Source organism: Haliotis cracherodii, unplaced genomic scaffold (assembly GCF_022045235.1).
Source record: "Haliotis cracherodii isolate W230 unplaced genomic scaffold, xgHalCrac1.p SCAF_15, whole genome shotgun sequence".
Lineage (NCBI taxonomy): Eukaryota > Metazoa > Mollusca > Gastropoda > Lepetellida > Haliotidae > Haliotis > Haliotis cracherodii.
Genome location: NW_027266270.1, coordinates 17,442,397 through 17,458,194, shown reverse-complemented (window position 1 = coordinate 17,458,194; position 15,798 = coordinate 17,442,397). Strand labels below are relative to the sequence as shown.

Genomic DNA, 15,798 nt, shown 5'->3' with positions numbered 1-15,798 from the left:
GGAAGTATAACGCAATATTGCAGTTAGCACAAAAGCGCCATTCTTGCCTTCACAAATACAGTCACACACCACATGAAAACCAAAATTTCCCCATTTTTCTTGAAAAACCGACCGGTTCCTAGCAATGTTGGTAGTCATGACGAAATATATCTGTGTAAAGATTGTTGACACCCCTTAACAAAAAAGCTGAAGCAGAATTGTGCCCCTCATGAAATCAAGGTGCCATGAAGCCGCTTGTTGGCCAAACAAATTGATTTTTTTGTTAGTCAGATAAAATTGCCGCCTCATTATATAAGGATATAAATATTTTTAAAAGACCAAATTTAGTGAAACAGGTTAACTCCCTATTAAATACATCCCCGTTGAGAATCTCGCAAAAAAACTCTGTACAAGCGTTTTATTAACATTACTTGGTATAATATCGCAAACTTTGGTACTAGACCGTTTATTATTGAATATACATGGGCCATGAATTCATCAAGAGAAATGCCGAGCTGTCATTTCTAAAACAATAACAATAAAAAAAAAGGGGGGGGGGGGGGGGGGGGGGGGGGGGGGTTGTATTTGTGTGGCAGGGCTGTGTTTTCGTGTTGACATCAGATATTCTTTTCAGCTATAGCTGCAAAATCAGACATATTGTTGTTGTTTTTATTAAAACTGTGAGCCAATTAGGTTTTTTTTCTAAAAGGCGCATTGCCGTACGATTCGTGCTGTTTGGGGTCTGGCGTTGTCATGCTGGTAAAGGGCACCCATAGGCAGCTGTTGTAGAAATGGAAGGACAACAGACGAAGAACGTCATCCAGGTAACGCTGAGCTGTCAAGTTTCCGTTAACGATGAATAGCGGTGCTCTCTCCTGCCTACAAATTCACCCCCTCACCATAACACCCCCTCCACCATACGTCACGACGTCCTTAACGCAACATGCCGCCGTTCGTTCTGACCTTCTGCGGTAAACACGCTGTCTTCTATCAGATATGAACAGACAGAACCGGCTTTCATCAGTTAAGACGACCCCCTGCCAGTCACGTCGCTGTCAACGACGTACAGTCGGGGCCCATCTCAGTCTCTGGCGATGATGTTGCGCAGGAATAGATTAGGGTACGCAAGTACCGGTCTTCATTGGGCGTAGTTACCCTGGGTCTGTCTGTTCTTGGCTTGTCTTATGCCCGGTATGTCTGCAACGTTGCATCAGGTCAGTTACAGCAACACGGGAGCAGCCAAAGGTTCCAGCAATATCGGTATGGGTGGCTCCCATCTGTATGATACCCAGGACCCGCTCGCGTTGTTCGGTTTTAGTCGTAACAATTTTGTGGTGTTTTGTCTTATCAGTGTGTTGTATGCCGTCCGTATTTCTTATATGAGACATCAAAATTGTGTACCTCTTTTAGCGTGTTATTAAAATATACGGGATGTAAAAATATTTACCAGTATATAAATAATGATTCTCACAATGTTGACGTCGATTATCTGTACCTTTTCTACCAATACCGATTAACATATCTCTCCCCCTTTGAAATTCGATTATTCGCCATTGCGTTTATCTACGTTGCCCAGCTACATCAATGGGGAACAACCAACTGGACACTTTCCTCTAAAAAATAACGTCTTCCAATTTACGATGTCATCAAGTTGCGTGCGCAAGTTTGGATCTCCAGAAGTGACGTAATGGTAGAACATTATCGTGAAATAACCCACGCTTCGTACTTCATTGTTCTTTAAGATTTATCGCGTAGCTATTATATTTTAAACGCTAATAGGTTGAATTTTCAAGATACTACAATGAGTCGAATTATCAAGATTGCACGTGAATTTTCAAGTTACTATGATAGATCTTTTTAAAGATCAGAGATCCATTCATATATTTTTAATTAAAACTATTAGCCTAAATCATTGTTTTCAAAACATATTGCAACAACAACAACAAAAATTCAGTCTGAAGCTTATATATTTTTTCAAGCATTGTCTGGGACAATCCATATTTTTCGTTAAAATCCAAGAATTTGAAATGGTCAGTCCCTTAACCAAAGGTAGGATTTAAACTCGGCGTGAAAAGTGAACACTACACCACAAGGCCACTCATTGTTTCCACACAAGATGGATAATCTGACGTCTTTTATCATACGTAATATACTTTAGATGGTTGTACATTATAGCTAGGTGCTAAAGGCGTCACCATGACTCCTCCTCCTATTGATGCAGAAAGGTAACGATGTCACCGAGTTTGTCAGTGTAGTAGTCGGGCACAACACCGTCGCCTTCGCCGCAGTTGATGCCGTCAACGTCCTTCTGAGTGGCATGTCCAGTGAGGACAAGGATGGATCTCATGCCGCATGTCGTGGCGAGGGCTATGTCTGTTGAAAGGCTGAAATGTTCAACAGAATCCTTATTTCACGTTCAACAGAATCTTTATTTCACGTTCAACAGAATCATTATTTAACTTTCAACAGAATCCCTTTTTAACGTTCAACAGAATCTTTATTTCACATTCAATAGAATCCTTTTTTAACGTTTAACAGGATCTTTATTTCACGTTCAATAGAATCCTTTTTTAACATTCAACAGAATCTTTATTTCACATTCAACAGAATCCTTTTTTAACGTTTAACAGAATCTTTATTTCACGTTCAACAGAATCATTATGCAATGGATATCAACTCTTGACCCATCCTCGATTATCCAGTGTATTATATCTCCATTCTGGCCATCCTGTATGTAGTATGTGCATCTCGGACTTGGTCAGTAGCGCTTTAAATTACGGAAGCCTTTTAGGGCCATTAGTTTTTTGGGGTTGTTTTCTTGAATTTTCAAGATTCTAAGTTGTACTTTCGAGATAATAAGTTAAAATTTTAAGATAATAAATTAAAAATTTCAAGATACATGTAATTTCAGCTTATTATCTTGGAATTTAAACTTAGTATCTAGAATTTTCAATTTAGTATTTTGAAATTGAAATTTCAAATTATTACATGTAACTTGAATTTTCAATTTATTATCTTAAACTTTCAGGGGGTACGGGTGGCCCAGTCGTCTAAGGCGTCGCAATTCGCTGTGCAGAGTAGCTATCCTTTGGCACGCCAGAAACCTATGATTGTGGGTTCGAATCCCAGTTCGCCCCGATTATGTTTCCAGGTTTGTCAACACCATACCCGTGCTCTTGGGATTCACCGAAGTGGTAAACGTGTGAGACTTGCTTTCCACCCACATTAAGCTGACACGCCGTGATATAACTGGAATACTGTTAAAAGCGGCGTTAAACCTAGCTCACTCACTCACTCATTTAAAATTTCAACTTATTATCTTGAAATTTCAAGATCATTATCTCGAAATTCCAATATAGTATCTTAAATTTCAAGAGAAAATTTAAAAAAAAACAAATAGCCCTAAAAGGCTTCCGTATTAAATTCTATCAGGGTTGTTTTTTCTCGCAGCTCAGGCTGGTAATGAACGTACGCTGCACACGCTGCCAAAAATAGACTAATGCCTACGATGATGTTTATATCCAGCAAAATGGATATTCCTTGAAAAGCAATCTTTTCTGTCATTTCTGTAAGTAATATCCCTTATCGCCGGAATGGCTTTGTTTTCATTTAATAGGCGGTAGAACATATGCACCTATTATATATCTTCGTTAAGTCACAATTGCGATATTTCGTGATTCTTTTCAAGTGGCGAGGATTATAGGCAGAACAAGGGCACAAAATCGTGCACGAAGCAGAGCCCGCCTTTAACATGGGTTGTCTTCTCCCCGACTCACTAGATTTGTCTCGTACCTGTCTCCCACAACGCAGCATCTGCTTGGATCAAGTTGGTGTATGTCTTTCCTAATTTGGTCCAAAAAGACTTTATTGGGTTTGCCAACGTTTATTGGAGTCCTCCCAGCTGCTTCCTTCAAGGCTGCCACCAAAACACCAGTATCTGAAATGTTACTCTTTTTTAATGAATGATTCAAATAAAAAATGTATTTCCCATACTCCATAGTGAGTGAGTGAGTGAGTGAATATGGTTTTACGCCGCTTTTAGCAATATTCCAGCAATATCACGGCGGGGGACACCAGAAATGGGCATAACACATTGTACCCATGTCGGGAATCGAACCCGGGTCTTCGGCGTGACGAGCGAACCATACTCCATAACAAACATTTACAATTTTGGAATACAAATTTACAAACAAAAAGTATGTTTCGATCATTTAAAAAAAATGTACTGAAAAAACAACTCAAAAGGAGGAACGTATCAGAAGGTGTCAAAATACAAAGAATAACTCCATTTAATTTTATATAGACTAAGATTGTCTATTTCATTGTTAGAATATTCACTTGTCGTAAATGAAATCATTAGAATAGTTGTTTCGTTTTTAGAATGTTCACTTGTCGCAATTGAAATCATTAGAATGTTCACTTGTCGCAACTGATATCATTAGAATAGTCATTTCGTTGTCAGAATGTTCACTTGTCGCAACTGAAATCATTAGAATAGTCATTTCGTCGTCAGAATGTTCACTTGCCACAACTGAAATCATTAGAATAGTCATTTCGTTGTCAGAATGTTCACTTGTCGCAACTGAAATCATTAGAATAGTCATTTCGTTGTTAGAATGTTCACTTGTCACAACTGAAATCATTAGAATAGTCATTTCGTTGTCAGGGTGATCACTTGTCGCAACTGAAATCATTAGAATAGTCATTTCCTTGTCAGAATGTTCACTTGTCGCAACTGAAATCATTAGAATAGGCATTTCATTATCAGAATGATCACTTGTCGCAACTGAAGTCATTAGAATAGTCATTTCGTTGTTAGAATGTTCACTTGTCGCAACTGAAATCATTAGAATAGTCATTTCGTTGTCAGAATGTTCACTTGTCGCAACTGAAATCATTAGAATAGTCATTTCGTTGTTAGAATGTTCACTTGTCACAACTGAAATCAATTAGAATAGTCATTTCGTTGTTAGAATGTTCACTTGTCGCAACTGAAATCAATTAGAATAGTCATTTCGTTGTTAGAATGTTCACTTGCACGTGTCGCAACTGAAATTTTTAGAATGGTCATTTCGTTGTCAGAATTTTCACTTGTCGCAGACTGAAATCATTAGAATAGTCATTTCGTTGTTAGAATGTTCACTTGTCGAAACTGAAATTATTAGAATGTTTATTTCATTGTCAGAATGTTCACTTGTCGCAACTGAAATCATTAGAATAGTCATTTCGTTGTTAGAATGTTCAATTGTCACAACTGAAAGGCCTTCGTTGATGGACTATTTGCAACTTAAATCGTTAGAATTAGCCCCCTTCGTTGTTAGAATATTTGCTTATCTGGCCTAAGTCCAGACGAATTCTGCATAGACCGGGTCTCGCGGTGCTGGAATCAAATTCCGCTTTCACAAATCTTCCCCTCCGTGAATCTCGGCCCCATGTTCAGAGTATGTAAACATTTTAACAATGCATAATTTGAAATTGAAACACATTTATGTTATATCAGGTTTGAACTGAGTCATACCATTCCGTCAGTCTGGTTTTAATAGTGCAAGTACAAGTTATTAATGACCGTAAGCCCCTGCTCTTTGACAGCTAGCGTTTGTCCCAATCGGGAAGACAAATGTGTACAACAGGGCCCAAGGCGCCGTTGATAGTCCAACAAAGCGATCTTAGCAGATTTACCATGCTCTGTCTACACTTACCAAACCAACCCGTGATGATCCGGGGTAGAATAGGTCTTCAGAAACCCATGCTTGCCGTAAAAGGCGACTATGCTTGTCGTAAGAGGCGAATAACGGGATCGGGTGGTCACGCTCGCTGACTTGGTTGATGCATGTCTTCGTATCCCAATTGCTCATGATGTCAATCACTGGATTGTCAGATCCAGACTCGATTATTTTCAGAACGCCGTCATATAGCTGGAATATTGCTGAGTGTGGCGTTAAACAACAAACACACAAACAAACTTACCCTAACATATAATTGCAACTTTAACATGAAATATTTAATACGCGGACATTTTAAAAGCGTCATCTGTCAAAAAGGTCGTCTGTCATCACCTCCAAATAATTTACATTTAAGCTCAAGAAGGAAGCCATGTGTTATTCGTGTGTCTCTCTAATACCTTTTGTTTTACAGTATTGACATTTTGGGGGGAATACATTCAAAGAACTCGAGAAAAATAGGAAAATGCTACACTGAAACGATATCTGCAAATTTTCCTCTGACAAAGGAAAACATTCACTTCCCTTGTGGAAAGATCACCTGCCGGGAATATATATATATATATATATATGTAGCTTCGATCGCTCTGCGGAACGCGGTCCAGGGCTACAAAATGTTGTGCTTGGTGTTCACGGTAGACGTTCTTAAAACAGATGGACAAGGCGGATGGGTATTTTCAACAGGCTCACCTATTGTAATTAAATCATTTCTGGTTGGATAATGTACGTCTTCGTTAGTTGCAATTGCTATGGCCCCTCGAGCGATGTAGTTCGCTGCCGTCTGCAGCTTGGAGATATTGAAGTAGTTGTCGTAGCCCACGATGACGCATTTGACCTGCAGAGGATACTGATTAAACCGTGACACTGACCCCGAACCTGCTGCTTAATGTATAACCGTAATACTGCTTATGACAACAACAATGTGCAAGTACCGGTGTTCGCTGCTCTGCATATATACCACACAACATATAAATCAACAGGATTACGAAGACTACAGTCTTCACGATAACGATAGCTCTCATGAACCTATTCGTGGCCGCCAGATTAGCTTGTACCACATGACTACCATGCACAATCCACGTGTACCACATCACTACCATGCATCATCCACACGTGTACCACATCACTACCATGCACCATCCACACGTGTACCACATCACTACCATGCACCACCTACACGTGTACCACATCACTACCATGCACCACCTACACGTGTACCACATCACTACCATCCACACGTGTACCACATCACTACCATGCACCATCCACACGTGTACCACATCACTACCATGCACCACCTACACGTGTACCACATCACTACCATGCACCACCCACACGTGTACCACATCACTACCATGCACCATCTACACGTGTACCACATCACTACCATGCACCATCTACACGTGTACCACATCACTACCATCCACACGTGTACCACATCACTACCATGCACCACCTACACGTGTACCACATCACTACCATGCACCATCCACACGTGTACCACATCACTACCATGCACCACCAACGTGTACCACATTACTTCCATCCACACGTGTACCACATCACTACCATGCACCATCCACACGTGTACCACATCACTACCATCCACACGTGTACCACATCACTACCATGCATCATCCACACGTGTACCACATCACTACCATGCATCATCCACACGTGTACCACATCACTACCATCCACACGTGTACCACATCACTACCATCCACACGTGTACCACATCACTACCATGCACCACCAACGTGTACCACATCACTACCATCCACACGTGTACCACATCACTACCATGCATCATCCACACGTGTACCACATCACTACCATGCATCATCCACACGTGTACCACATCACAACCATGCATCATCCACACGTGTACCACATCACTACCATGCACCACCCACGTGTACCACATCACTACCATCCACACGTGTACCACAACACTACCATGCACCATCTACACGTGTACCACATCACTACCATGCATCATCCACACGTGTACCACATCACTACCATGCATCATCCACACGTGTACCACATCACTACCATGTACCATCCACACGTGTACCACATCACTACCATGTACCATCCACACGTGTACCACATCACTACCATACACCACCCACGTGTACCACATCACTACCATACACCACCCACGTGTACCACATCACTACCATGCACCACCCACGTGTACCACATCACTACCATGCACCACCAACGTGTACCACATCACTACCATGCACCACCTACACGTGTACCACATCAGTACCATCCACACGTGTACCACATCACTACCATCCACACGTGTACCACATCACTACCATCCACACGTGTACCATATCACTACCATGTACCATCCACACGTGTACCACATCACTACCATGCACCACCCACGTGTACCACATCACTACCATGCACCACCCACGTGTACCACATCACTACCATGCACCACCCACGTGTTCCACATCACTACCATGCACCACCCACGTGTACCACATCACTACCATGCACCACCCACGTGTACCACATCACTACCATGCACCACCCACGTGTACCACATCAGTACCATCCACACGTGTACCACATCAATACCACCCCCTGTTCTTTACCATCACTACACCAATGACTCTCACCTCGGGGTCCATCGGGACATGAGGCGCGCCACTTTGACTACATGTAGCACCGACAACGTCGTCCTGAACCTGAAATAGCAGTCCACAACTACTACCACATCAGAGGTTAGCACTACTGAGAATGTCACTGGACGGTATGGCGCTTGTTGTCTTTTTAACCGATAATTAAAACGTAATACTCTCTGCGCTTTTAAGCTGATAAGTATGTACCAAAAGTACTGATGCTCACCATATTTATTCCAAGTGAGAACGGGGCGGTGGGGTACCCTAGTGGGTTAAAATGTTCGTCACGCCGAAGGCCCGGGTTCGATTCCCCACATTGTACACAATGTGTGAAGCCCATTTCTGCTGTCCCCCGCCGTGATATTGCTTAAATATTGCTTTAAGCGGCGTTAAACCATACTCACTCAAGTGAGGTTCGGCGGATTGACGCGCATTTAATACTATTAGTTCATTTGGACCATCGGTCCTGGTGAGCTAACAACCAGTTCACGTGTATCCTTGGTATATATATTTAGTTTTCTATTTCTTTAGGTATGATCTGAGCAATGAATACTTAAAAAAGATTAGAAAGATTCACTTCCTCAACTGTTCCGCACCCCAAAAGAAACAATCAAAGAGGAACGCGATGCTATAGCACAAACACAAGGATTTTACGTCCGCTATCATATCTCGGCGAAACGAGCGTCAACTTTGGATAAGCATTAGCATACGTACCTTGTAATAATGTTACATAGCTGGAGACAGGCTCTCGGTTCACACTGGAAGACACGTAGACATTCTAACTTGCAAATGGAATCTATGTCAGGATCAGTTGGTCGTGGGTTCGAATCCCATATTCGCCCGATTATGATGCCATGTATTTTGGTCCACCCTTTACGTCTACGATAGTGTGTAACTGGCAAGCCGAGCATACTACCCGAGGTGAATACCTGAACGGGATCCACGACAAGAAGATCCTGACAGGGCTAAGGGACGCAACTCTCAATATTTAACATAATCATCTTCAATACATGTTTTAGAAAATACACCTACTCCGATACCAATATGTTTAATGCCAAACTTGTCAAGTTCTTTTCCAATGGATGGTGTTCCCATAACATATACTTTGTCTTGGAAATGCCTGTCCTTCAAATAGCTTGCTACTGTATATGCCGTGCAGTAGATTTCTTCCTGAAAGAAAATAAATGTTTGTGTATGTTAATACATAGTGTTATTGTAGCAACTACGGAAACAATGGTAACAACATCGGGGGTGGTTATCACGGCAACATAAATACCTCTAAGGGAAATACACGTGTGACAAACTTGCATATTATTATTTTTCGTTTTCAATGTCGTTTCTCATAGTATTTACGGTAGGTGTGGAGCCATCATGATGGTCTGGGATCATTTCCAGTTTTAAGTGATGAGTGTGCCCTGCTCATAATAGGTAGGACCCGTGAAGATTCTGGGGTAGAATAGGTCTTCAGCAACCCATGCTTGCCGTAAAAGACGACTATGCTTGTCGTAACAGGCAACTAACGGGATCGGGTGGTCAGGCTCGCTGACTTGGTTCGTGCATGTCATCGATCCCAATAGCATGGATCCCAATCCGCAATCACTGGATTGTCTGGTACAGACTCGATTATTTACGGACCGCCGTCATATAGCTGGAATATTGCTGAAGACGGCGTTAAACAACAAGACAACCAACCAAACCATAATAGGTAGATCCACTTTGGCAACTGTTAAAACGAAATGAGAGAGGTTATAACATCTCTTGAAATAAAAAAAAATGTTTACTGTTAGATACAACAAAGTGTCAAGGAAAGAATTACTACGAAATTTCAAAATTAAATCCACACATTGCTCACCTCAATTTCAAAGGTGTTATATATAGGAAACGGAATAAACCCGGTGGATCCGAGAGAGCGATTTCTGTATTAATTCAAACATCGGGACAGTGACTTCGCATATTGTACCCACGTACATCGAATCAACATTAAGTTGTTCCACACTTGTTACCGTCGGGTGGTTGGAAATAACAGGGTCTGGATTAAGAAGGTCATAGAGCACATTACGATCTACTAGTTGTGGTTGACATTGATGCCGACACGGGAATCAGCTGACTCAGTCCCTGTTTAATTTTGTTTGGTGTTTAACTCAACATGTACACTCAGCAATATTCCAGCTATATGACGGCGGTCTGTAAATAATCGAGTCTAGACCAGACAATCCAGTGATTGACATCATAAGCATCGATCCACACAATTAGGATACGATGACATGCATCAACCAAGTCAGCGGGCTTGACCACCCGATCCCGTTGGTCGCCTCTTACGACAAGCATAGTTGCCTTTTACGGCAAGCATGGGTTGCTGAAGACCTATTCTACCCCGGATCTTCACGGGCCCGAGGTCATTACCCAAATAGGTCATAATACCTGAATAATGACAAGGAACGTTCAAGTAAATTGTGAGATAACCGTAAAACATGTAATTTCTGTGGTCCATAAAAGTGTTTAATCTATTTTTCTATAAGCATCGTAAAACAACACTTACTGATCTGGCACGGTAGCCGCGTTCTGCGAACAGACTGACGAATTCCTCTCTGGTGTAACAGCTGCAGTTGGATATGTAGATCACACCTTTCTAGGACCAAAATATTGAATATTATGTTACAAAATGGAGAATATTATCAAAATAAGTTCATGTAAAAATTCAAATGTTTGTCTTGGAAGAAATTGTTCTTATTCATGGATGTTTCAGCCAATCAACGCAAAGGACATGTCCGCTTTTGCCCAAACAAGATGTATCACGAAGTTTAAAAGGGTGCCAAACAGATGTATCAGTAGGAGCGGGTTTCCGTTAAGACGATTCGTGGGCCTAGAGAGTGACGCTGATAGGAGTTAAACACCACCTTAAAGGACGTGGTGCAGACAAATCAAGGATCATAATCGGGCGAATCTTGGATTCCAACCCAAAACAGCGGATCCGTACAAGACTTAGTGACACAATTTGCACAGCGAATTGCGGAGTTTCAACAAGTTGTGTCAAAGAGTGTCAAACGTTGAAAAATAGTATGTTGACGTAATGCATTATTCGACACGATGTGTAACCAACCACTGACGTCACAAACGGCTGACATATAGAACGTAAAGAGTTACTTATGTAAACAGCTACTCGACACAAACTACTGATGTAACGAACCACTGATGTAAAGAGTTACTTATGTAACAGCTACTCGATACAAACTACTGATGTAACGAATAACAGACGAAATGAATTACTTATGTGAAGAGCTACTCGCAACGAACTACTCATGTTACGAACCACTGATGTTAAGAGTTAATTATGTAAACAGCTACTCGACACAAACTACTGATCTAAAGAATCACTAACGTAAAGAGTTACTTCTGTAAACAGCTACTTGATACAAACTACTGATGTAACGAACCACTGACGTTAAGAGTTACTTATGTAAACAGCTACTCGACACAAACTACTGATGTAACGAGCCACTAACGTAAACAGTTACTTATGTAAACAGCTACTCAATACAAACTACTGATGTAACGAATAACAGACGTAATGAATTACTTATGTGAAGAGTTACTCGAAACGAACTACTCATGTTACGAACTACTCATGTTACGAACCACAGACGTAGAATAACTATTGTAAAGAGCTAATCTTAATAATCTACTGACGTAGCTATTAACGTAAGGGATAGGTGTAGCACAGTATTAATACAACGATGAAGCTATATTCGTCTTGCAAGAAAAATTGATTCACGTTGAAATGAAGGTGGACAATAAACAGGACCATGTGTGACACAATCATACCAGTGTCTGCAGCAACTTCACGGCCTGCGGGCTTCCTTCTATGTCCCCATCGGTGTTCCATAGTACTCCTGTAATAAACCTTTCTCGTCCATTAACCAGTTTATTACATCTCCCGTCAAAACAGAATAGAGACAAAAGTCCCTGGACAATCGAGGATGGGAATAAATGTAAGCTAAAGCTTCTTAAAAGAAAAAAGGACTTCGTTTCAGGGCAACGTGTCAAACTTGTCTGTTTTTCTGGAGGAATGTGACAAAACTGTCTGTCTCTCTCAGTGGAACGTCAACAAAAGCCATAGCAACCATTTCCATAATCAGAAGAACTATCTTCTGAACGTCGAGTCCTTTCTACGATTAAGCTGTCGTGCCTTAAGATATAGCCACTGTCGAATTTGTTAAACTGTCGTTTTAGAGGTGTCACTCTAAAAGAGAAGTACAAGCAAGAATCACTGTTATTAGGACATTGAATTATGAAACAATTGTTAGGCTTCAGACAGGTAAAACACCTTCACGTTTTGATACAAAAAACAAAGCAAGTGTCTTACCTTGAAAGAAAACCCACCCCAGGACAGTCATCTGCCATCACTACCAAATAATTTTGTTTTAGCTTTAGATGGAACCCATGTTTTAGCGTATGTCTCACTTAACGTCTTTGCTTTTTACAGCATTGAAAAGGTTGGCCACAAATGCTTAGAACTAATATAGGAAAGTGCTACGCTGAAACGTTGTTAAGCGTAAGATACAGTTCCAGCTAAGACATCGCTTTAACTTTCAGGTGTACATTAACAAAAAACAAACAAAAAAACAACAGTTAGTACCTAAGTTTATTTTTTAAAACATTAACCTAGAATGAAAACAATAGAAATTGAAATGAAAATAGGATTAACAATTCTATCAGGTTGTATGTGAATGCCGATTAGAGTGAGTGTTTAACGCCGCTTTTAACAGTATTCCAGTTATATCGCGGCATGTCAGCTTATGTGTGAGGAAAGCCTGAAGTGATGCAGGTCTGAGACCTTTTCTACTTTGGTGAAACCCACGAGCACGGGTATGGTGCTGACAAACCTAGACACATAATCGGGGCGAACCAGGATTCGAACCCACAATCATAGGTTACTGGCGTGCCCAAGGTACGCAACTCTGCACAGCGAATCGCGGCCTTAATCGAATTAGACGACTGGGCTTCGACGTAAACAGTGTGAAGTACATTAGTTGAGTGAGTGAGTATTGTTTTACGCCGCTTTTAGCAATATTCCAGTAATATCACGACGGGAACACCAAAAATGGGCTTCACAAATTGTACGCATGTGGGGAATCGTACCCGTGTCTTCGGCGTAACGAGCGAACACTTTAACCGCCAGGCTACCCAACACCCCCTACATTAGTCGAAGGAAGGCGGCTTGACAAAACACAAGTCGTGTCAAAACAGGAATATTTTACAACTACACCAACAACCAAATGACTTTTGATATTAAGCAGGTGTATTTTCGATTTTGTGTGCGTATTGGCTAGAACAGCAATTCCTATAAATATCCTATTATGTAGTTCATATTATTTTTTTACATTTATAATAAACTAGCTTAAATGATGACAATACATCAAAACGATGTCGTTTTGTAAAGCCAAGGTGTCTGTATACCGCTATAATATCTCGTTAGGATTTGATTCACAGATCTGGTCTGTACATTCAGCCCACGTACATTCAAGGATAGAAGGTTACGAGCCCCTAGGAATAACAATGTACAGGTATACATGATGATAGTGACTTTCATTCTATTCAGTCCTGGAATCACCCTGGGGAGACAAACATGGGGTACTGGGGATCAATTCTAAACTAGAATCACCCCGGGGAGACAAGCATGGGGTACTGGGTATCTATTCTGTCCTGGAATCACCCTGGGGGACAAGCATGGGGTACTGGGGGTCTATTCTACACTGAAATCACCCTGGGGAGACAAGCATGGGGTACTTGGGATCTATTCTACACTGGAATCACCCTGGGGTGACAAGCATGGGGTACTGGGGATCTATTCTGCACTGAAATCACCCCGGGGTGACAAGCATGGGGTACTGGGGATCTATTCTACACTGAAATCACCCTGGGGAAACAAGCATGGGGTACTGGGGATCTATTCTGCACTGAAATCACCCCGGGGTGACAAGCATGGGGTACTTGGGATCTATTCTACACTGAAATCACCCTGGGGAGACAAGCATGGGGTACTTGGGATCTATTCTACACTGGAATCACCCTGGGGTGACAAGCATGGGGTACTGGGGATCTATTCTGCACTGAAATCACCCCGGGGTGACAAGCATGGGGTACTGGGGATCTATTCTACACTGAAATCACCCTGGGGAAACAAGCATGGGGTACTGGGGATCTATTCTGCACTGGAATCACCCTGGGGAGACAAGCATGGGGTACTGGGTATCTATTCTGCACTGGAATCACCCTGGGGAGACAAGCATGGGGTACTGGGTATCTATTCTGCACTGAAATCACTCCGGGGAGACAAGCATGGGGTACTGGGGATCTATTCTACACTGGAATCACCCCGGGGTGACAAGCATGGGGTACTGGGGATGTATTCTTTCCTGGAATCACCCTGGGGAGACAAGCATGGGGTACTGGGGATGTATTCTGTCCTGGAATCACCCTGGGGAGACAAGCATGGGGCACTAGGGATGTATTCTTTCCTGGAATCACCCTGGGGAGACAAGCATGGGGTACTGGGGATGTATTCTGTCCTGGAATCACCCTGGGGAGACAAGCATGGGGCACTGGGGATCTATTCTGTCCTGAAATCACCCCGGGGAGACAAGCATGGGGTACTGGAGATTCATTTTACACTGGAATCACCCTGGGGAGACAAACATAGTGTACTGGGTATCTACTATGACTGCATATACCACTGGGAGACAAGTATTCGGTGTCTCGGAATTATTCTGCATTGAAGCTCAACGAGGAGTCAAAAATTGATCTATTTTGCTTTGGAATCCAATTGGTGTAGTTTGGACAAATACCCAAATAGTTTATATGTAGCCCATGGCTCATAATCCCATTGTGCAGAAACAGTCAAAAAATATATTTGAATACTTACCATCGATATCAAGGAGAAAATAATCAATGTCCTGTAGCAGGTCTGATAGAGAATCGCTGTCCAGCTTCCTACACGCCATGGCAGAGCACCGTGTGAGGAACAGTTCACTATCCAGTCCGCGGTCCAACTGCTGCATGACACGAATAGCATCTGTTGGTGAATTCGTGATCTGAATCCCTCTACAGCACTGCCTGTCGTGGGAAATTATTAATAAACACAAACACATTTGGCAACCGAACATTTTTTTAGGTCCCTGAAATATGATTTCATCATGACAGCGTCAACACAGGTCATCTTTAAACGTCATCTCACGCTGAAAGTGGCGTAGGATCAACTGTCAGTTCACACGTCAGTATCGGGGATGACCCCATGAGGGAGTGAGAGGGTGTGAGGTGTGGGTTGGTATGTGGTTAAGTGAGGGATGAGTGGGTGAGGAAGTTTTTGTAGTATCAACAGTCATCATAGTACTCATGAACTGATGACGTCACTAAAAGAGTGATGATGTCATGATGACGTCATGATCAAGATG

At 41.9% G+C, this 15,798-nt stretch overlaps 1 protein-coding gene across 1 annotated transcript; it reads right to left on the bottom strand.

The window, feature by feature from the left end:
* Positions 1-2,188: 2,188 nt before the first annotated feature.
* Positions 2,189-15,348, bottom strand: LOC139462132 (glycerol-3-phosphate phosphatase-like). The gene is made up of 8 exons (XM_071243635.1): positions 15,270-15,348; positions 12,170-12,237; positions 10,887-10,976; positions 9,380-9,517; positions 8,345-8,413; positions 6,390-6,534; positions 3,772-3,916; positions 2,189-2,363 (listed from the first exon to the last, which is right to left on the bottom strand). Exons 1-8 carry the CDS (start codon positions 15,346-15,348, stop codon positions 2,189-2,191), a joined length of 909 nt encoding a protein of 302 aa, XP_071099736.1.
* Between the last annotated feature and the right edge of the window lie 450 nt (positions 15,349-15,798).

Coding starts and splice junctions, on each gene's coding strand:
- LOC139462132 (XM_071243635.1), bottom strand. CDS start 15,348: ATGGCGTGTAGGAAGCTGGACAGCGATTCTCTATCAGACCTGCTACAG. Junction 12,238..15,269: donor TTTTCTCCTTGATATCGATG/GTAAGTATTCAA, acceptor GGTTTATTACAG/GAGTACTATGGAACACCGAT. Junction 2,364..3,771: donor TGCTGCGTTGTGGGAGACAG/GTACGAGACAAA, acceptor TGAACATTTCAG/CCTTTCAACAGACATAGCCC.